At 47.4% G+C, this 22,459-nt stretch overlaps 1 protein-coding gene across 1 annotated transcript; it reads right to left on the bottom strand.

Moving 5' to 3' along the window:
- Positions 1-4,010: 4,010 nt before the first annotated feature.
- LOC104077025 lies at positions 4,011-13,278 on the bottom strand. Its single transcript, XM_009578093.1, has 6 exons — positions 13,218-13,278; positions 12,089-12,367; positions 9,904-10,152; positions 6,382-6,519; positions 5,649-5,768; positions 4,011-4,171 (listed from the first exon to the last, which is right to left on the bottom strand). Exons 1-6 carry the CDS (start codon positions 13,276-13,278, stop codon positions 4,011-4,013), a joined length of 1,008 nt encoding a protein of 335 aa, XP_009576388.1.
- Between the last annotated feature and the right edge of the window lie 9,181 nt (positions 13,279-22,459).

Raw genomic sequence — 22,459 nt, 5'->3', positions numbered from 1 at the left:
CCCCGTGCTGGGCTCCGAGGGCGGACCCCGAGGGCTACGTACACAGCCACTGGGACATCAGGCACAGCAGCCTGGGGTAGAGGTTGGAAAGCAGAGCACAAACTGTTTCATTGCTGGGATGGGGAGCTTTACTGACATGAGAATTTTGTGGGGATGAGTTCACGGTGAATGCTAGAAAAATCTAAAGGGATCATTCCCCTTTCTCTGCTCGCTGTTATACAACACGTTTCTTTTCTGCTTTTGCTTTCACCTGTATCTTAAGTCAAATGAGATCATTCTCTGTTCTCCTTCTAGATTCATAAACTGCATGAATTACATGATGAAAAGACTACATATTACATTTCATGTCATTTCTCGCTTAGCGTATACCACAAACAGCGGGAAATTTTTCTCTTCCCACCATGAAACATTGACACGGATACAAATCTATACTAATCTGTACAGTACTATAAACCACTGGTGGTTTGTCTCAGCTGGGAAGAAATCACATCCCAAAACATCCACATTTCCCACAGAGCAGAGCTCCCCGTGTCCCGCCAGCACTCGATGAGCAGAGGGATGGGCCCTGCCCTACTCCCAGCCTTCCCCAGCCAGGACCAGTGGCCGGAGGGGACGGCATGACTGGCAGCTCTCCATGTGGCTCCCCTCTCCTGGAAAGCACGAGCTCCCCGCAGGAGGCCAGAGGCACCCCGGCACGAAGGGCTCCCTCAGCAACCCGGAGAGGGTAGGGCTGGCATGGTACAGCCTCACCAAGGCCACCAGAAGCCCCGAAGAGGCAGCACAGACATCTCTGTTTCTGGTCAAATTCCTGATAGCACCATGTACATCCGTATCCGTTACTCTGCCAGATAGCCCCAGGCCCGAAAGTATCCTCGCTATTGCCTGGGTGATGCAGCGCCATAGACAGGCTGGAAAACAGCTGCAAATTCAGGCAGGTGGCTCCTTGGGGTGCTGGGTTCACAGGCTGCAGGACAGGATCACCCAGTCACACCACTGTGCCAGGGCTGACCCCGTAATGGTAAAGTCAAGGGATTTTATATGATCGCAAACCATCAGGACATTGGTTTTACCCACCGTCTGGGCTCACGTGTCTAAGGGTGAGCATGACAGAATCTCCTCCTCCTTGCAGAAGGAGCTATGCAGTCAAGCTAACGTGGCTTAGGTGTCACGAAAAAATACAGATGGATAAAGATGGATAAAACAAGACCATCTCCCTGTGTCCCTTCACTGCACCTCACAGTTCGGGCAAGGCACCAGAGCAGGGTTGGGTGAGCTGCTGGTAGACACGGATGCGCAGGCACATTAGCACACACGCTCCGATGGGGACTAGTTATACGCCACTGCCCTACAGCCCCTCGTGGACTGACTTACAAAGGAATGTCCTTGTGATCTCTGCTCCCTAGAGACTACCCAAGTCAGCTCTAGTCAGCAGCAACTTGTTACTACCTTTCCTTTATTTGGCCGGGTGAAAATCTGGAAACCAGCCTGTACTTTCAGTGGAAATCATAAAGAAACAATTATTAAATAACAAAACAAGTTAGAAAACAGATCTTTTTATTAGGAACAAAATCATCGTAGGGAAAAGAAAAAAAAAAACCACCAAAAAAGAACAATAGCTGGGCATGAACACACACAGTTAAAGGAAGAGCACAGGCTGCACGACTTCTCTTCTGACCTCACAGTAACAGAAACCTTTGCCCCGTTGCTGATCGGCATCTTCAGCAGGGAAGGACAAAAAACCAGCCGTGTCCCATCTGCCTCATAAAGACATCTACTCAGATTCCCATCCCAATGGGAAAAAGCCTTCCCAGACTGGGGTTACACCAGTGGTGGTGCTAAGAGCTGCCAGGCCCCCCCCAGCCCTCCCAGGGCTGGCAGCAGCAAGGCAGCACTAGGGCAAGCTGGAGCTGGGATGCACCAGCCCAGCAGGACAAGGCTGGCCCAGCTCCATCACCCTCAGCACCCGAAATGCTGGCACCTTCTCCAGTGCAGCTCAGAGCACCGTTCAGCCTTTGAAGCATGTACTGGAGTCGACTGTTCCCTGCCTGCCCCTGCCAGAAAGTGCAGAAGAGAAGCAAAGCTGACTATGTCCCCCCATTTCGGTGACGCTGACCCCTGTTCACCCAGCATCGCTGCCACTCTGCTGCCTACAGGCAGCTGCCACCCCAAGCGCTCGGCGTCACATCTTTGTCATTCAGCTCACAGCCTTTGAGGAATGTTTGTACTGAAAGGAGATAGCGCAGCACCATGAGGAAAAGAATTATCGTCTCCCTCTTACCGTGGAAAATCTGATTCCTACGGCAGCCTTAAGAAGCAGAGACAGGCTGAATCACCACCAACACAGCACGTAAGATCCAAAAATCTTCTAAACAGAGTCACAGGACAAGGAAACAACAAGAACGACCACCTATGGCTGGGCGTCACCAATGCAGAGCTTTGCCGTGTACGCAGACATGAAGGACTTCCAGGAAAGCATGCAGCCGCCCCGCCAGCTCCCCCGCCTGGGAGAGAAGCGTTCAGCTTGGGTTTGATTTTGCTGGGGTACTTGCAGACCTCGTTGGGTGACATTTACAAGGCATATCCTAAATCTGTTTCCAAGGGATTCGTGGCACAATGTCAGCACAATATAAAACAGGGACAAAACGACAAGGGAAGAGAGGAATGCAATACACACCTTCCCACTCCTTTTGGCCCCGATCTGTACCATCTCTGCTTTTACTCTACCATGCCTTTCTAGCCCATTGGGCTGGTTTAACACCAACATGCCCCACTTCCAACTACCAAAACGCACTTATACAGTAAATACCTTGCGCTGGCAGTGCATCCTCCAGCACTCCCTGTGGCCTGACAGCCCTGCAGCCCCCGGCAGCTTTGCCAGGGACTCAGCTAGCGGCTGCCTGGGACCGAGTCCTTGCCCTCTGCTCACCTCGTCCTTCTTCCCTGCAGCTCTACCCCAGCTGCTCCCCTCACAAACCTCCCCCGAGCAAAACAGGACAGGCGTAGCAGCAAGACTTGCCTAAGACATTCTATAAATTGCTGCTGTCTGTGCAAATAACACAGCACTCAAAAAGCCTACATGCACAGGCAGATAGCCAGCTTAATCAGCTTGCAATAGCTAAACCAGTACACTAAAGGCACTAACGCTTGCACTGATGAACGACCTCAGCATTATAATCAACGTTTCTGCCAAAATCACACACCCAAGCCCCAGGCACCCTTCTGCTGCAAGCAAGCAAGCTAGTGACAGAGCTGTTTTAACTCACTGGCAACCCGAGCAGTTAGGTTCTGGCGAAAGGTAACCGGTAGCCCCCTGCCATTACAGGGCATCAAAAGGCGAGCAAGCCAGCGTCACCTCCCAGGGTCTGCATACAGCAGCCGCTGCCACCACTCCTGGCCCCACGCAGCAAACGGTGAGGGCCAAATCACAAAGGGTCTGGAGCTCAGAGGAGCGATTCAGATAAACACCCAGCACAGCAGATATCTAGCTGAAACGTCCACTGAGCTTTTTTTGCAGGGCCTGTGAAAAATGCCTTGAAATCTCCTGAGAAGAGGCTTTCTCAGGAAATTTCTAGCAGGTCCTTGCTTCTGTCTGGGACTTCCACCTCAATCCGCCTGTCATGCCTGTCCCTTGCAGGAACCGCTGGCTGGTGAAGACATGGCGAAGCGTGGGGTGGGCAGGGAGCGCCTGTCTCGGTTCAGGCTGTGCTCTAGGGCTCCACAGTTCAGCTGCAGGTCTGTTAGCAGGCAAAGCATCAAAGAGCTGCCCAGTTTTGTTTGTTAGTGAACTTGTCAGCCCACAGCAGTGCAGCCTTGAAGCCACACATGTGCTTTTCCTTATATTTTCTTTTTCTTTTCGTTTTTTTTTCAAAAGAGGTTAGCAGGCCTAACAGCTCACATCTTTCCCCTGCTAAAATTTTTCCGGACCAATTCTTACACACAATGAGACTATGGGATGCAAAGGATGGGTGTCGTAGGCTTCAAAGACAGCGTGGAACAGCAAGCATGCCAGATCAGTCATCAGTTGGATCCGGGAAACAGTCCGAGGCATTTTCCTGCCTTTCCACATCAACTATGACCTCTGGGTCTGGCATTTCCTCAGGCTCTATCTCCACTGCTAAGTTTTCTTCCACCAGCGGCTGGGGCTCAACGCCTTGACCAGTCTCGGCAGCTTCTGGAAAAGAAGGGAGAAATGGTTTTTAAGTGCCCCGACTATGCTCACCCTCATGGAAATCCTCCCCCCAGTCCCTGATGCTGCAGGCTGCCTAACCTGCTCAGTCCCCTCTCCCCAGGCGTCTGCAAGCCAAATTTCAATTTTCTTTGTAACTACTCATTTATTGAGCTGTCCATCGTGGCTTTAGACACGTTGGTGCTGAAGCTCTCTGGGCGCAACTGCCCAAAATATACCAAAACACCAAAGCCAAATCTATTCAGTTACATCTGAGTAATTAAAGCTGGCTAACAGCACACGTTTAATCTGTTCTCACCTAAACACTTTCCACACACACCTCTGCTTTTTACTTATTTGTAGAAAATTTAAAGATGGGATACTTTGTTAGTCAAACTGACAATGTGTAAATTTTTTATTAAAAAAAAAAAAGTTATACAATTTAAGTATATTAATATTAAACAATGACCTGAATGACTTACATCTTTTTTTTTTTTTCTTTCTTGCACTATATTCATGAGTAGCATTTAATATTTTGAAAGCAGAACAAAGCAGCATCCAAGGTTAAACGTAAAGCATAGCTGAGCTGCTGCGAGGCTGTGCATGGTACAGTGAAGGACACCAGAAGTGGAGACAGCAGTGCTGAGACCAGGCTATGACCGATGTAATGTTGCTCCAGTTCATGATGTGTCTGCTAGACCTACTTCAGCTGATGATGGTGCATTACTAAGGAAGGTGTTGCCAGTGTTCATGTTTGTGAAACAAAATCAAGAGAAACGTAATGCAAAAAGTGGAGTGTTAATATCAAGCACTCACAGGACAGGAGATTTCTGGAAGGTTTTTATCGCTGCACTCTCTTTACCATACTGTCAAGAGAGCATAAAGCTGTGGGGTTTTATTCTCGATTTCTTTGAAGGATTTAAAAAGTGACTGTATTCCCACTTTAGCCCCAATTTAAGGAAATGCACAAGCCTCTGACTTTGATGGGATTTAGCTGTGTTTACAGCTCAGCATATTGGTGGATGCTGGCCTGAGGACGACTGCTTACGAAAACAATGCCGATTCTTATAAAATGTTACTGATGAGAAGGGGGTGTGTGTGATAAAATCGCAGGAAAACTGCTAAGTTTTGGGGATTGCTGTTTTTGAGATGTGTATTTTAGCACAGGAGATACTGGAACAGACAATCTGCAGTCTGCTGGCAGTACCCTCTGCAGGATGCTTATGAGACGGCTGCCGCTACATCTCATGGCTGGTGTGGGCAAGAGTTACTCCTGTGCAGAAGCCGAGCACGAGTAAGGTACTGATAAATGACCTGCTGCAACTTCTGTTGTCTGGACAAGATGCAGCACCTTCCCTGCGCTAGTGAGTCCCAGGCCCCTCTCTACAGTCAGCTCCTCCCCTATCAGCCACACACATCCATTTTGTCCTTCACCCTCCTAAACAAGCTATCTGTCTGACTTAAAACAAGTCACTGGACCCACCAGGTTTTGGAGGGCAGTCGATTTGGGCAGCTTGAGCCTCGACATGGTCTCCATTGGGGGGGCTCTTCACACCTTCGCTGGAGACCACGGACATTGTTAGTCCATCATCCTTCTCCTCCTCTGTAAAACCAAAACCGGAGACTTGAAGGAAAGAGGTCCCCCACATTCCAGCAGCCTCGGCACGTTCATTGCGAGGCCAGACCACCAACACATGCTTGCATCTCCTCCTCAAGCAGCACTGGCTCCATTCCCGGAGCAGACAGATGCCGAGTACAGAGGGCCATTGCCAAGCTGTCAGAGACCAGCTTGGCCATGCTGGCAGGATCACAGCTTGAGGTGGCCTCACTGGGCATGGGCAGATTGCACTCAGGGACTGGTGCTGACAAAGGACTGCCATCAGAAGCCATCAAGTCATTTCAGGATCAGATCTGAATGAGGCTTGATTTTCTTGCCCATAGAAAAGGTTTTGCTGTGTTTCTTTCTGGCCAGGAGCACATGGTGGCAAGCATGAGGTGAAAAAAGGAAAAGCAAGGTTTATTCAAGACCCCGCTGATTGTAACAGTTGCCTATCAGCAAGTAGCCTTCTGCTCCACCAGGTCAAGGGAGGGCTGGCTGGAAGACAAGCAGCCGCCCGGCTAAGACCAGTTTATGTTGAGGCTACTTCAACCCCAGCCTGCAGAAACACAGTCCTCTGTGAGACTCACCCCAGGGGGCAACAGCGTTCTCCGCTCACCTGAAGGCACTGGGATGAACTTGTGTTTCCTCTTCATGCAGCAACATATGACTGAGGACACAACCACTACCAGGATAACCGCAACCCCTGCGCACCCTGCCAGGATGTAAATGAACCACGGGTACTGCAGCAAGTCTCCTGCAAGAAGGACATGGCATTGTTAGTTACCAGGGTGGACAAGCTTCTTTCTCCAAACGGGAGAAACGCTGCACCCAGATTAGAGCACGTGGGCATTCCCGTTGCTTTGGTTTGGGTCAGGGGAGCTGATACTGTGAACTGTGGCACATCGTGATTTATGTCACGTCGTTTAATTATGGTATGGAATTTTTCATTAAGAGGCTTGTGTGACTAAGCTGTGTGCATTTGTTTCTGCCTACTCTGACCAGTAACATCTAAGAGAATTAGTAAGTTTTAATCAAATTTAACAGGGAAGGTGGTGGTTTGAAAGATACAACATTTCAACAAGTTTTATGAAAACAAGCAGCTGAGAAGAGGAGGGGGACCTAAGCTAGCATCTCCTGCGGAAAGAAAAGCTGCAGAGTCTACCCTCAGAGCTTGTATTAGGCCCCAGAGAATCCTCGTAGGACAGCCGTGTAACGACTACGCCAACCTCAAAGCAAGTCTGATCAGAGCCTGCACTTCCTCAGGCACCAGAGATTCCAGCCACCCGAGTCAGAGCTGTAGGAAACCGGCTTCACGGCTGCTCAGGGAAGGATTTCTCTTTATTCCCCTTCCCAGCTGAGATCATGCGAAACACCTAGCAGGAGGCGAAGGCTACAGATGGCTGAGCAGAAGGCCACGCACAAGTTGGTGGTAATTGTTACCCAGTTCAGGGTCCCTTACTCAGGGTTGCTTTGACGGGTCAGGCTTGCGCGTACGTTGCTGCCGAGCGGGGAAGCTGGTAGAGGGCATCGCAGACTTGCAGAAAAGAGAGACCCATCGAGACTTGCTGAGACAATTTGCTCCGACCTGGGGCAGCCAGTAGGAAAATTCTTCTTCCCGTATGAAAAAAACCATACAGCTCAACCATCGCTACTATACAAATTCCTTAAAACACCTTAGGTAAACCTACGCCATCCCTTTTTGAATCATTTGGCTTCTTTTCAGCTGCGCACACGCCTGCACAGCACTGCACTGCAGAAACCAACAAGCTCATTTGGAGCTCGTTTTCGAGACCCCAAATGCACAAATTGCTGCATATCCCCAGAGGCTGGGAAGAGTTTCAAATGTTCCAGGACATACTACACGCAGTGATAGTCCACATACTGATGAGAACAGTAAAAACAACTCTAGACAGGTGCTCCTGTGTGTGAAATCACACATACTCAAAGTAGTTTCGGAGTGCTTGTAACAGTCTCTTTAGGAACAGTTACCAAGTTCAAAAAATCTATACTCAAGATTAAACTTTCAGCAAATGAGAAATGATTTCCCTAATAATTTTATTTCCTTTTTGATGAAAGCTCAGAGAATATTGTCAAAGGCATAAATATATATTGGAAATACTTTTTCCTGAATATTTTTTCCAAAAAATTTGCCATTTGTTAAAAAGGTCTTTTTGAGATAAAATATTGTGTTAAAAATCAGTAATAAAAAAGTAATAAAACAAGTAATGACTCAATAAAGCCTTTTTAATATGTTGACTGGTTAAATTCTGAATCCTCTACTTTAGATCCTATGTAATCAGAGCCCTTTGGTGCCTGGGAAGTTTACAGCATTTCTGCCAAATTGTTTTACGCTAACAATTATTCAAAATTAATTTCATCAGCCAACAAGTTGCCCAAATTGGTGCTTTTACGTAGATCGTATATCTACAGTGGAAAAAGTATATTCAGCCCTTTGCCTGGAGCAAATAATAACCCACAAAAACAATGAATTAGTCTTTAATTAATTTAATTGAACTCATTTCTCTCTTCAATTTATTTTACTAGTATTCAGAATCGCTTTAGTTCACTTTTTACAAATGTGGTTGCATTTGGTGACTGAAAAGTAGAATCGCTGCTACTTTCTTGCTCTCAGACGTGTTCATGCGTGTGTCAATCCCAACAGAGCTATCACTAAATTCCCATGTGGGCTTTTCAAGAGGAAATGGGGAACCGATATCACACCCAGGGGACTGGGCAGCCACCCAGAATAAACAATGGCAACTCTCAGCACTCACGTGATTTATCACAGGACTTGACTGAACAACTTATGGATGTTCGCATCCTCCCTCCCCCATGCCTCAGCCAACTTGGGTCTGACTACGCTGAACAACCTCTAACCAATTTAACTGGACAAAATTAAGATCACTGCTCCACAATCACAAATGCCAAACTTGTACAGATTGACCAGCGGCACCAACGCAATCAGGCATGAACAGCCCACAGCATTTCTGCTGAATGCCAGCACACATGATGCAGGGTTTATGTCAGTAATTTTGCTTTCACACCAACTGTATGCCAACCATAGAAGAAAAGACAGTATCTGCTGTGGAGTTGGAGCATCTCAGACAATTTCTAAAATGCTAGGTGCTATTGCACAGTACAATTTCTCTAGTGGCAAAGGTGATTAAATTGATTACAGCTAAATTAGTCAAAACCCTTGTGGTTAAATTATGCCACCCTGATGTAGTTTTGATGACCATCTTCACTGCCAGAGAGGAGAAAAACCTTCACTACTGGAGATGCAAGTGAAATCACACCCAAGGTTATCTAATCGAATTTTTTTTTTTTTTTTTTTAATAAATGTGAGCTTACAACATAGACCAGTGCTTTGCATCATGAGGTTCTGGCAGTTCTGATCAGTCCTAGGATCCAGATTTTCTGTCTCATTAAACTATGGCCTCATTCAAGCAGAGTACTCGGCATTTATGGATAGCTTGCAAATAGATAAAAGTCACAGCCTTCTCATAGAACTACATATCCGAGCAGGGACATGGAAAGAAAAAACCCTACATTTGGTAAGTAAATAACTTGTGTCTTTACCGCACCTCTGATGGTGTGGGGCTAATGGAGAGACATTTGTATAGACTGGTAAATCTTTGTGCAGCTGGCCTAGATAAGGAGAAAAGAGACAAGGCAAAACACCTCGGCTGAGTCCAGCAGCAACAGGGCTGAACTAGCGGAGGTGTTTTTACAGAGATGGTGCAGAAACTGGAAGGCCATCTGGGTAACGGATGAATGTCAGAGTAGGAAGCAGCTCGTGTTTCTAAACTGGCATAGAGGATCGGTGCACAGGAGGGTGCAAGGTCTCCATCACTGGGAAGTAGGAAAACAGACAGATAGAGATCCATTCTTGCTGCAGAGTTGGGTAAAAGAACCTCCTGAACAAATTTCCATCCCTTCTGTGTGGCAGGCTGTGTCAGTCCAAGACACAGGAGGGAGAAGGAAGTCAAGGGAACACTTTCTAAAGGGAGGATGTGGTAAGTCTGGAAGGCAGCTGCCAGAGGACAGAAGAGTTCAGTACTATGCAGACAGCAACAACTCCTTAGTTTTCTGCTGCAAGAGACCAAAAGGGAGATTTTCTGGAGACACCATTACTCACCATAGCTGCAAGACAGCACAACGGGCCTGGTCCTCGTGACGCTGTTCCCGTGGTGAACCTCACATACAAATTCCCCGGGCACGGTTTTGTCCAGGCGAACCTTCTTCCCACCGTCCTTAACGCAAGCCTCCGGGGCGCTCAGCGCGGTGCCGTTCAGCAGCCACTGAAAGCTGGTGCTCTCGTTGCTGGTCACGTCGCAGGACAACTCTCCCGTCCCATTAGGGAAGCATTGGATACCAATGGCCGGCTCTGGTCACACACGGCATGGGGCAACGGGAACAGGAAGGAAAGAGAGAGGTGAGGAGCGGACTCAGCAGTGAACTTGAGCTGGACAGGGGCTTCCCTTACCGGCAGTCTTACTACCGCCACGTTTACTGGTAGCCAGGGGGCACAGAAATAAGTAACCAGACCCTTCAGTGCCTGCCCCCAGCCCTGAAATGCTTAGCAGTGCCCACCCAACCCTGCTAGTCACTCTTGGTCCCTGTTTCGGGGATGCCACAAAAATCTGGCGTCTCTTGATTCTCCTTATTGAAAAAGCGAAAAATAAAAGCCCCTGATCTGAGAGAACGGTGGAAACACTCAAATTATCTGCCAAACAGAGGCTTCCTCTGCAAGCAGCAGATAACCGTAGCTTCAGAGGAGACTCAGCCCTCTCCTCCACCAGCGGTTTGTACTTTTGCTGTCGCTCTGCCTCTTCTTCCATTTTAGAGAGGAACTAGTACAAATCATGCCCAGCATAGGTACCAACACCAGACACCTGCAGTTAGATAGGATGACCCAGTCTAGGACACTTTAAAACAAAGTAACGAATCATTGATCTTACTACATTTCCCTGAATTTCTCTCTTTCAGTCTACTACAAGGAGCCAACTTATTTCCCACATTTGCCACTTTGCAAATACAGACTAGACAGAAAAGTGGTATGGTTTTATGATAGTAAGAGTCACATTGAGAAAATCTATGCAAACATCCATGTAAATAAGCTCAGAAATCACTTTCTTCAACTAGGACATCATCTTCAGCTAAAATTCACTGCCTCCAGGAATACCTTTACTGTGAAATTGTTTCCCTGACTTAGGTGTGGCAACAGAACACAAGGAGGAGACAAAAGTTTCCAAAGCAAATCCACTGAAATGGAGGTTAAACCCAGGACACTTCGGCAGTCTTTGCCTACTTCCAGTCTAAGCCCCTGATCTTCGTGCCAAGGAGTCACATCTTTGACCTAGTCTCCATGGCAGTTCCGCCTGCTTGCGCCCAAAAGGTGTAAGGGTTCATCTGTCTTCACTGAGACTGGTTTGCTCCGACATTTTCATTACAATTTCATACGCTTCAATTTCTCTTAGAAGCTTGTATAAGTGAAAGCCCTGCAAAAGGAACGGTGGAGATAAGAAGCAGAGCAATGGTCACTTCAGCAGGGGGGCAAACCCATTTAAGCCTTCTCCATATTAACCCAAACAATGCGCTGGATCCTGTACAGAAGTAACTTTGTTTCTGTCTTCTCACCCCGCAGGTGGATGAACGAAGGGGAGCGGCAATTCTGAGGCCACAGGGAGGACAGTAGGGAGACTGGCACGGTGAGGTACCTATCGCTGGTCTCTGAACAGACCCAGAAGATGCTGACCTCCAAGCTGCTTAGGGCAGCTAGGAATCAGAAAGTCACACCCGGATTCCTTTCCTCGGCTGCATGAAGCAGGGAAAAAACCCAGCACGTCTCAACCCAGACCTGCACAGAAGTTCAGGTCAGGCAGGGTTAACTCCTTAAGGAAGCGTGTCCACAGGCAGCAAAATGCCGTCAGTCAGTGAGAGCTTTCGTGAGAGCCATCAGGAAGAGTACTCTGGAAATGGACTGAAATCTCCAGCTACTTGTCTACGTACCGTAGGCTCAACTGTACAAACACTTCATGCTGCTGTCTCTTACATCGGGAAAGCAGCACGTAGCTCAACTGACTGGCTACTTCAAGGAAGGCTCAGCAGACAGGAGAGACTGACAATGCAGATGCAAAAAGCATCCCTTAGTTTACACTCACCGTTACTGCTCCCTGAGGTGCCAGAGGCTTACAAAGTTGTTCCAGAGGCACCTACAGCTCCTGCAAGCTCAAGCAGTCTCTTAGGAAGAAATTCAAGGCACCAGCTTCCAGCCAGGCTCACAAGTTCAAAAGTTGTTTGTTGCTAAGAAGGCCACTTACCAAATACTTCCAGTGTAAAAAATCTGGTGGTGTTGTGAAAAACAAACTCGTATTTTCCTTCGTCCTCTTTCTCCACACTCCTCAGCACTAGGGAGCCATTCTGCAAGTTCAGGCATCTGCCGGCAGAAGTGCCGCACTCAGCCAACAAAGTATCGTTTAAGACAGCTGTCAAGCATCTCGCATCCCTCTTGTTCATTCTGGAGAGGTTCTGCAGACTTTGAATTCCCACAGAAAAGACTGCTGAGCCGCCGCTGAGCACACCGGTCCAGGTGTCAGAGCCTGAAAAGCGAGGCACAGAGCGTGGGCAGCAAGCTTGCCGTGTCCATCCATCCCCTCTCGGCTGCCTCCCAGAAAGGTCAATGCCCAGGTGAGATGTAAGAGGGACAGACCCACCTCTAGTGACAGGCTGGGGTCACCAGTAATCGAAAATCAGAGGAGCGGGAAGCCTTCTATACAGGCCAACTTTCCCCCCGATAACATGGGAGTGGTGTGCACACCATGCGCACAGGGCGACGAAAGGCTGAGCAGCTGGTCTTTTCTCTCCCCAAATTTGACACGACCATCTTACCACCCCCCGTCAGAGCTGAGAGACTGTGCAAAGATCCTCAGGGCCTCAATGCCATGGATCTTGTACAGAGGGTAGCAACAACAACTGCTGCCTGCACAGCTGCTTTTACCGAAAGAGTAAGGTCGCAGTTTTAACATGAACAAGTCTGACAGTATACTTGCACATTTTTAAGTTGCTGTACGCAAATCAGAGATGGGTAAATGGCAGGATGACAGCAGCTCGGGGACTAACCCAAGGTCACACCGAGCATTAGGAGTGGGGCCACATTGCTCTGCAGCCCCTCCAGCCAGCGTTCTGCGTACAAGGACCTTAACATTCTCCGCTGAAATGCTTTTACAGACACAGTACACTGAGAAAGTACTATATTGTTGGTTATCATTCATTTACTAAAGAAAGAATCTGTCTTACTTTGGTCTGACTGCCCCTTTCATGCATTAGCAGTTACACTATTTGATGTCTCCCCAAACCTGGTAGAGTCCTTAAAAGATCTTGGAGCAAAATTAAGGTGTCTGCTCATCTAGGCAAATCTGTGCCAACTTCATAAAGAAAAATCCCACTTACCATGAGTAACAGTTATTATCACCAGCAAGCACTGCAGAGTAAAAGAAGAGCTGAAATCCATTTTAAAGAGCTCCTTGCATCATATGCTGAGAAGACGATCTGGCTACAGAGCTCAGTGAATATAGCGTTCAGGAAATGATGTCAGAAGCAAGAGTGAAAAAAAAAGAAAAGAAACTCCATAGTGGACGGCTTGAATAATGTTTCAAAATAGACCTGCAAGGTTTTGGGTGACTGAACTCGGGCTGAACCAACGTGAGCCACAATGTGCTGTGCAAAGTCCCGCACCTTGGAGCTAGCTGTAAGTGTGAGAATAGGGCTGAGAGGTGAGGAGAGACAAAAATATCTTCTGGTCAGCTCACCCCATTTAGGAAGATGCTAACGCTGAGACCGGGCAAAGGCGAAACGCCTATTTCTTTCATCCTTTTCCAGTTTATCGAAGTACAGCATCCCCACCCAGGGAAGAGAAATCAGTCCAGTCAGATAAAGCACTGCACATGCAGACCAGCTGATTTTCTGAAACTCCAACAGCGATCACTCACGGAGAGTCTCACCAGCAGGAGGTGCGGGAGAAGGTTCTCCCTCTGTACGCAAAGGCTAAGTTGCCAGCCTGAACTTTGCTGGGCTCTCCTGGTGACGGAATGGTACCTGCCATGCAGGAAAGGGCTCCGTACAGCCGCCCCAGGCAAAGAATAAAGGTTATGGGAAGTTAAGTTGCATTGCAAAACTAGACTGAATGCAGCCCAAAAGCCACCCCGGCTCTGTTTGGAGTGCAGATCCCAGAGACGAGACTGAAAAGCCAATCCTGAAGAACTGCTGTGAACCAGTTATCTAGAGGGCCGCATAGGGCCAGATACTTTGTTCACACTCGCTGAGATGGCTTAAAGCACACATTTTGGCTTAAAGATGGCATTTTGCACTGAGTGCCAAGGTGGATTACACAAGCAACGCAGCAGAAACCGTCTCACTCACTGGAGGAAGTAAACCGCCATAGCATTATAACCAACATCTGGATTTTTTTAGGCACACTTAGCAGATGTGCTGGGGAATAATTGTGACAGCAGTTCAAGAAGCGGCTGGGAATCTTGTACTTTTCGTGCCATTTCTCTGGACACAGACATAGACACAGCCCGTAAAGGAAGCTCCACACGGTGGAATTACACGTATACACCCATTTCTAAGAAATGGTTAAACCCCTTGTGTTGTGGTCTGCACTATTTTTCAAACAATTTGGCTCTGCTTGATAATTCCACATTTCAGCCAGTGGTTTGGTCCTCCTGACTTCTTAGCAATGACAATTACATCTCACCTCCTGCTCCCAGTGTCCAAAATTTACAAGTTTGTTCAAGGCTACCATAGCACCATCCTGTCTTTATCATACGTGCATAGGACAGGCCTAAACTGATCTAAGATGTGACAGAAATAGTCTTCTCTGAGAAAAGCAATGAAGTGAGTCTTGAGACGCCCACAGCAGTGCAGAGGAAGGGGGAGAGAGAAAAGTATTTACAGTCAGAAACACTTTCATTTCCTTCTGTGCTGCTGAAACATGAAGAAAATCTCTCTCAAATATCACTGCAAGACTGAGGCTAACCATCTGCCTCGGATGTGCACATTCAACTTCATTTCACCTTCATGCTTGAAGGGCAAGCTGGTAGAGCTTAGGGTTGCAGTGCTGTGGTGGAGACACAAGACAGAACAGGCAGCCTGTGCAGGGTGGCTTCAAAATAACACCCCAAAATGTTCAGAATCTCAGAAAAACAATAAAATGCAAAAGGGGTCTGCATACAGCCAAAGCCAGCAAAAGTTCGTCTCCTCCAGCTAATGATAGCAGCCTCACAGAGCTCATTTACAGATTTGCAGTAAAATCAAAGAAAAATACAGCCTTTCTGCTGTAGCTCTGTTGTTACAGAAGTGACTCTGCATGACTGTGACATTGCGGTGTCCTGCATTTAGTCTCCCTCTCAGTGACTCCAGGGCAAATGAGTACATTTATGAGTTCAATATTTCTGACTGCAAGCGCCCCATACATCACGCAGTATATGAAGTCCCATTAGGCTCCTTCTGTCCCTCACATCCTCACTAGCTATAAAAAAAAAAAAAAAAAAAGAAATCACAGCCAGGGTAAAGATGACAGCATATGCGCAATCTGTGTTGTCATCAATCGGCCGCCTCCTCTTAAGAGCAACCCTCTCAAATTTCATATATAATGAGTTTTTTAGATGAGATTAGACACTCATTTCTAACATTGGCTAGTGAATGCTCACAACACCCTTGGCCAGCCAGAGAATTCACTTCCCCTTTTTATATAAAGACACATAAAGTTTTGTGTGATTACTGCAGACAAAAAACACCTTGTGAGGCGTAACAGAAACGACAAGAAGGAAAAAAAAAAAAAGGCAAGAACTTGTAGCTGGAAGGTGAACTAAAATCTTTTTTACTTGGTGAGCTGCAAGCTCACAGGGACGTTTTGTCCTTTCAGCCACTGACGGCATCATGAAAGGAGAATGGAGATTCATTCCTTACATGACATGAGGCATTGATGGAGTACGGGAGATTGGAAAACCTGAGCTAGCAAGTAAAGCAGGAAATAAGCTGCGAAGTATTACAAAGAAATTTGTATACGCTAACTCTGCACATCTTCCTTTCGATAGGCTGGTAAGCGTAAGCAGTGCACCTATTTTTACTGTTGTTAATGCATGTCAGCGTTAACTGGGGAAATACGCAGGCCTAGCTTCACGCAGAGGGAGGTGGCAGAGCTAAATGCGAGAAACTCAACGCGTGGAAACAGAAAATAAGCCCGCGGCTCCAGCAATGCACAGAGCTGGCTCTGCAGGCTGCTGAGGGCTCCCTGCCCCAGCGCCAGCCTGGGGCCAGGAAATACTGCTGGCTGCAGACGGTCCACTCTTCTGTCCGTCTGTCCACCCCCCTGCAGTGGAGCGGCACGGTCACGGCTACAGCACAGGCTGCCAGGGCAGGTAGAACCTGGACGGTGCAGCACTGGGAGCGAGGAGAGGCTGCAGCCCTGTTAGCTTACCCGTCCAATCCTCACCTACAGCTATTCATGCACGAGACTTTTTTATTTAAAATACGCTTTGAGTGGCTCTTAGGAGAGTTTAACTGTGCAGCCACAAGGCAGGAATGGGGGGAAGCCTGAGAGACGCTTCTGTGTGGGGGCAGCAGGACCCGAGACAGATGAAGATGCAGAGGCTGATGAAGACTCATATTCATAAGAATATGAATTCTTTCTTTGTTAAATGAAACTAGCCAGAGAGCTATGCTTGAACTCTGAATTCTTTCTTGATCAGAGAAATAGCCATAGCAAGCAAAAAATAGCAAAGATAAACACAGAAAGGTGTATGCTTATATGGTCATAAATAGACTGTTGTGCACTTTGTTTCTCTCACAGCAAAGCTGTGAAATTACAGCTACTTTACAACTTATTTAGGAATTGGACATGCATAATCAGGGTACTCCTGTAGATCATGTTCAGAGCAAGTGACTTTTGGACAAAAATAGGCTTACTGGCATAGCAAGAAAAGTGACCAGGACCTCTGGCCATAGGTGAAGGCCTTCTTGTGTCAGGGACTCCACACCCTTCTGTAAAATGGAAATAAACCTGCATACTCCTAGATTCCCAGCTACAGACAACCAGGAACATGGACATACATAGGATTTCCCAGGCAGCCCCATAGTACAGGCCTGCCAAATACCGTACACTCTGCACGAGACCTGCTCCACCGGCCCTTGTCCCACACGCTGTCCTGCAGCACTCGTACTCCACGGGTTTGAGATACAGCAGAGCAGCGTGGCTGCTTGCCACCCAGCACACCAGAGAGAGCCCGTCAGCCTGATCCGCGATGTCCAGGCAGCTGCAGCTGGTTTACGTGGTCCTGGAGGGGCAGAGAAACCAAGAGGCTGTGTTGCAGCTGTGGATAGACATTAATTTTACCAACGGCAGCCCATTCTCAAAGCTGACCCGCACCCTAAGCACACTCACCTGAATGGATGAGCACCACGCGTGTCTGACAGATGAGAGGCTCTTCCCCACCACACAGACCAGAGCAGAGAGGTCTCAGGTGTCAAGTCTTAGGAAAGCAGACAGGCCAGACACAGGTCACTGAAGTTTCTCCCCACCTCCTGAAATCGCCCATTTGCCAGTTTCCACAGAAAGTTGCACCTGGGCAATTTCTCCTGACCAGCATTCACCTGGATGTTGAATAAGGCAAACCAGGAGGAGAGAAGGAAACTGGACTTTTGTTCTCATTCCTCCCATCTCTGCCTCAGAGACAACCTGCAGGTGATCCCCCTTCCAGCTCAATCCATCCAACTTCCATGGGGCTGGTCCTCTGCCCTGAGACAACCCAGCCCTGCACGGCACCCCACAGCCACCGACCAGCTGCACAACGTGAGGTTTAATCAGAGGCCACTGTGAGTGGAAAAGAGAGTGGAGGAGACACATTGCCACACCGGTTTTCCAGCTTCCAGCACAAAGAGACTGTAAAAAAGACTGTTCTGAGTCAGATTAAAAGTTCACTAAAGCCATTAGCCCGTCTCCAAACACAGCTAATGTCAGAGCCTCAACTAGAGATGCTATCTCTGTGACAGGGCCATTTAAAGTAACCCATAAATTAAAAAAAGCACATTGCAGAAACATGCTGAGATCAGGAACTGCTACAGAAAGGCTCTGGGCCTAATTACAGACAAAGCGCACATGGTTTCTCCAGCCTGTAGTACCTCCAGGGGAAGAACGGTCCAATGCTTGCAAGAGTCAGGGCCAGGATTTCTGGTGCTCCCGGGATGCCCCCATGGGGACTGTCAGATCTCCGGTGATGGGGGCCCACGGGAACGCTCTCTTTTCTTCAGAGCATCCATGGATATTTTCAGCTTTCTCTTGCCAAGGGATGGAAGGAACATCCAAGATCCTGCAAACACTGATGAGGACTTCGTTGTGTTGGGGGCTTCATGGCAGAGCTGATAAAAAGAAACCCTGTACAGATACCCTCTCTGAGCCACAAAGAGGAACCGGGGAGACCTCCCAGCAGCAGGTCTGCCACACCTCAGACAGCTCTCCGTGAGACACACACCACGGGCCCTTATCTCATGCTCACAGCCTTTGCGTTTGCTATGGGATACTGAAGCTATCTGGGACCCACCAAACCAGATGCTGCTGTTCTGTCTAAAACGTACCATTCCAGTAACAGTGCGTGGCAGGGAGGATCCTGAAGGCGCAGAGAAGATGAGACTCTGCATAGTACCCAGGAGCAAATGGAGGATCTAGTCTGCAGAAGCCCTCTGCTCAAAGTAACCCAAGCAGGAAAACTGACAGTAGCACTTTGATTTCATGCACACGGTGCCCACCCATCTCATGCACTGGGAGAGCTGATCTCTCTGCTGCCCTGTAATGCATGGCAGAGCAGTCCCATTACTTCAGGGTATGGAAATAACAAGCTGGAGAAAGGTCTTCTTCAGCTCCCATTTCTGAAAAGTTAAAATCCATGTGCTGGTCACAGATCCCACAATTCATACACAAGCTCCTTCCTCTCAGCCCTCTCTCAGATGCTGAATGAGACCGATCAGGGTTACAGACAGCTCAGGGTGAATGTCATGCATTCACCTCACCTGAGCAGCTATGGGACGGGGGTCCCACAGGTCCACCGAAAAGCAGACACATGGAAGAGGCACTGTGCCACACTGCTTCTCAGGGTGCTGGAGCACAGCGAGTGCTGCGCTCCAGGTACATGGTCTGACGGCAGATATCATCCTGTCTCAACACTTCTGCCACATACCCTCACCCTTCCCACACACCCCGCTTGGGGCACAGGCTCAGGCTGCACCTGGCGAAGGCATCAACTCCATTGCTGTAGGTCCCAGCACCATCTACCACCTGCTATCTCACCTTGGCACTCAACTATCGCCTCACTGCCAGGTGACATGAACAAGAACATAAGGATCCCAGCTGTCCAGGTCAAGCGTACCAGTCACATAGCTCTCCTAGTTTGGCCCACGATGCCAAAAGAAAAAGAAGAGTCCATATATGGAATAACTGCTAGAAACGACCCAATTTATATTTAGCACCACTGCATGCGGGGTGAAATACTTTGCATTTGCTTTGAAAAAAAAAACCCAAAGTTATTATTACAGAGCTATTTAGACATATGCGTTCAATCATGCTGCTACATGAACAGAACTTAACTGAAGGACCATATGAAGGACAGCAAGCGCAGTGCCTGTAGTCTATATGCTTTGGCCAGTTTCGCTAGAGTCAGAGGAAAATCTGTTTCTGTGAGTGGACAACAGTAGGAGGAGTTAGGATCCAAGCTGCCACAGGTTGGTGCAGGCCAACCGTGGGTTTTTTTCTTTCATCTCTAATATAATTTAGAAGGTTCAGATTAATTTCAGCCCCCAATCAGTTTCACCTGGGCCTCGCTCAGAGGCTGCTATCATGGAACTCTGCCACCAGTGCCCTCAGCTCACTGCCCTTGGCCTCGCCTGCTCTTGGGGGAACAGCCAAAATTGTCTCCGACAGAGATTCTCCGCTCCTGCCAGTCAAGATTTCTCTGCAGCCGCCCACTCACTCCTGAAGTACCCGACCAACTTCCTCATCTTTCCCTGTTTCTTCTTGCTTTGCCTTGCCTCATTTCGGTGAGGGAAAATCGACTTGGCAAAATCCCCACTTGGAAGTCAGACTTGGGAAATTTCACTAATATTGCCATCTTCAAACTAATCCCATAAACATTATTTACAAAGGCAAAGAGATTTCATAGGTTAAAATTTCCCTGCGGGATTCACTTAACAATGTCTTAGTCTTACATCTGCTGTGGTCTGCTGTGGTGACGAAAAGGTTAATGCCAGGCTCATTTAAGAAAATCTTTCAACACAGGACAGAATGGGGACAAAAGCCACCAAAACAGCTTTACAACCACAAGATCGCATGTGGTTATGACAGGGATTCCCCACCCCGTCACACTGCAGTACCATGGATAACCTAATATGACAGTCCAAAGACTTGAAAGAGCAGCAGAAAACACTTTGTGCCTTTTGCTGAAGCTTTGCTACCAGACACAAGAAACTGCAACCACTGGTACCTGCAGCAAATTAGAGCATTGAAGAGCTTTAAGAAGCTTCTTTTAAAAAGCACAGACATACTCTTTGATCAAAAAAAAAAAAAAATCCAGCTCATCTAACTTTGTATTGCTTACTAGAAGTGCTTAGCACACACAGACTAAGGTATTTAGAAAAATAGTCTTATCAGCAGACTGCATTTCATTGTACAGGGACCAGAACTCCACTGAAAAAAATTTAGGGGTCCACAAATTGAAAGAGGCTGAAAAGCAGTGTTTTATAGGAGCAAAGCTGGAAACACAGCTTCAGCATGCCAACTAGAACTTAAAAGGCAGGTTGAAAAGTCCTTGGTCACAACAATTTAACAAGGTAGCCCTGGTTGAGGCCAAGACAGCAAATAAATACGGCCATTTCAGATTCAATTCTTGCATACCCTGAAAATCTGAAGCAAGTAAGATTTTATGAAAGCGCAAGCGTTTCTTCTGTGCATTTGGCAATGCCGAAAGGTTGGTAGGTGTTTCTCCCACGCTCAGTGGAAGCAGATGTGGCCTCCCAGACGGATGGCTCCGTTCTTGGCAGGAAGGACTGGGTCAGATCTGCGTGGGGAGGAGGGTGAACAGCATAATGCCCAGCTCGCTGCTGATGGAGCGGTCCCTGCGCAGGTCCAGACCACGCTGTGACGAAGCAATTCAGCTCCATGGATAGGAAACCAAAGTATTGTCAGACCTAAGCCTTCTGAAACTCAGGAAGGCCAGTGAGACTGATTTTTACAGCCTGAAAGTTTAAGAATATGCAGGGATTTCTACATTACATTTTCCAGCCCTCTGCAGCAGCACTTCTGATCACTTGCAAGCGTGGACAGTTATTGCAGTGGAGGCACATACCCCATAAAGCAAATTTCTGACAATGCTGACAATGACCTTAAAGTACTCCCTGGACACTGAGAGGTGTACAGATCAAACTGATGCTCACCCCCGGTTCTTTCCTCTAGAGCCCTTCTTCATAAACATTTCTTTTTATCTCCGTGGAGACTGAAATCTGGGTGTATTCACCAGAGGTTTGGAGCTGGGGGTGTCTCCAGGAGCAGAAGTCATGAAAAAAAGGCAACAGACTGGAATGACTGGTTTCGCAGCCACGTATGTGTTCAGAATTCGAATATTCCTGCCAAGTAACACTTCTGCTGGGTCAACCTCAATTTATTCGGCCTTCAGCTTACGTGCATTAAAGCAACAGGTATAGTATCTGGCCATTTTAGTCTTTGCACAAATCTCTGATATATCTTTAAGGCTTTGATTCATTCTTTCTACTTTCCCTGATGATTGAGGGTGGTACAGGGTATGCAACTGATGCTCTATTCCTGTTTCTTAGTTGTAGGCCTAGGCATACCTTGGATAGTTTTTGTTCAGTCATCTGGTATCTTCCTGCCCTCTCCTGACAAAAAGTATCCTAAATACCCTACCTTTTCTTTGCAGAATTGTAATGTGGTTGAGGAGACTCGATAGCCTTTATCAGCCAAAGCAACCAGCATTTCTTGTGTCTTCAACGCAATTTTCCCTATTTGTACTTGCTATTAACACATCATCCACGTACTGTATTAATGGAGAGTTATTGGTTAACTCTGTGTCCTGTAAATTTGTCGCTAGGATTTTCAAAACTAAAGTCGACGATCCTGCAAACCCTTGAGGAAATCTAGTCCATGTTTACTGTTTACCTTCCCAGGCGAAGGCAAAAATATACTGAGATTCTGGATGCACCATTATACTGAGGCAAGCTGGGCACAAATCAACTACTGTAAAACATTTTATGTTAGCTGGTATCATGGTTATAATTGTCGACGGATCAGAAACTAATGGATGCAGTACAGTTACCCAATTATTTATTGCTCGTAAGTTTTGGACAAATCTATAGGTAGGTTTTTTAACCAGCAAGATAGGACTATTACAGGGAGACTCGCAAGGAGTTGAAATCCTTCCTGACAGAAAATCTTCAATTATTGGTCTCATACCTTCCCTTGCTTCCTGAGATAATAGATATTGTTTTAAGGAGGGAGGTTTGCTTCCCTTTCTATCTGTGACCTTAATAACCCTACATCCACAGAGCTCTGGGCCCATAAAATCCTAGGTACATCTTTTTGTTCCTGGGGTATTACTATCCCTTCTTCAGTTGCTATAGCCATCATGAAT

Source organism: Fulmarus glacialis, unplaced genomic scaffold (genome assembly GCF_000690835.1).
Source record: "Fulmarus glacialis isolate BGI_N327 unplaced genomic scaffold, ASM69083v1 scaffold42085, whole genome shotgun sequence".
NCBI lineage: Eukaryota > Metazoa > Chordata > Aves > Procellariiformes > Procellariidae > Fulmarus > Fulmarus glacialis.
This window is presented reverse-complemented; position numbering and strand designations above follow the sequence as displayed.

Bases quoted from the DNA above. Each gene is read 5' to 3' on its own strand.
- LOC104077025 (XM_009578093.1), bottom strand. From the start codon at position 13,278: ATGGATTTCAGCTCTTCTTTTACTCTGCAGTGCTTGCTGGTGATAATA. The intron at 12,368-13,217 runs GTAAGTGGGATT...CTCGCTTTTCAG, and splicing joins GATAATAACTGTTACTCATG to GCTCTGACACCTGGACCGGT. The intron at 5,769-6,381 runs GTGAGCGGAGAA...TTGGTTTTACAG, and splicing joins GTTCATCCCAGTGCCTTCAG to AGGAGGAGAAGGATGATGGA.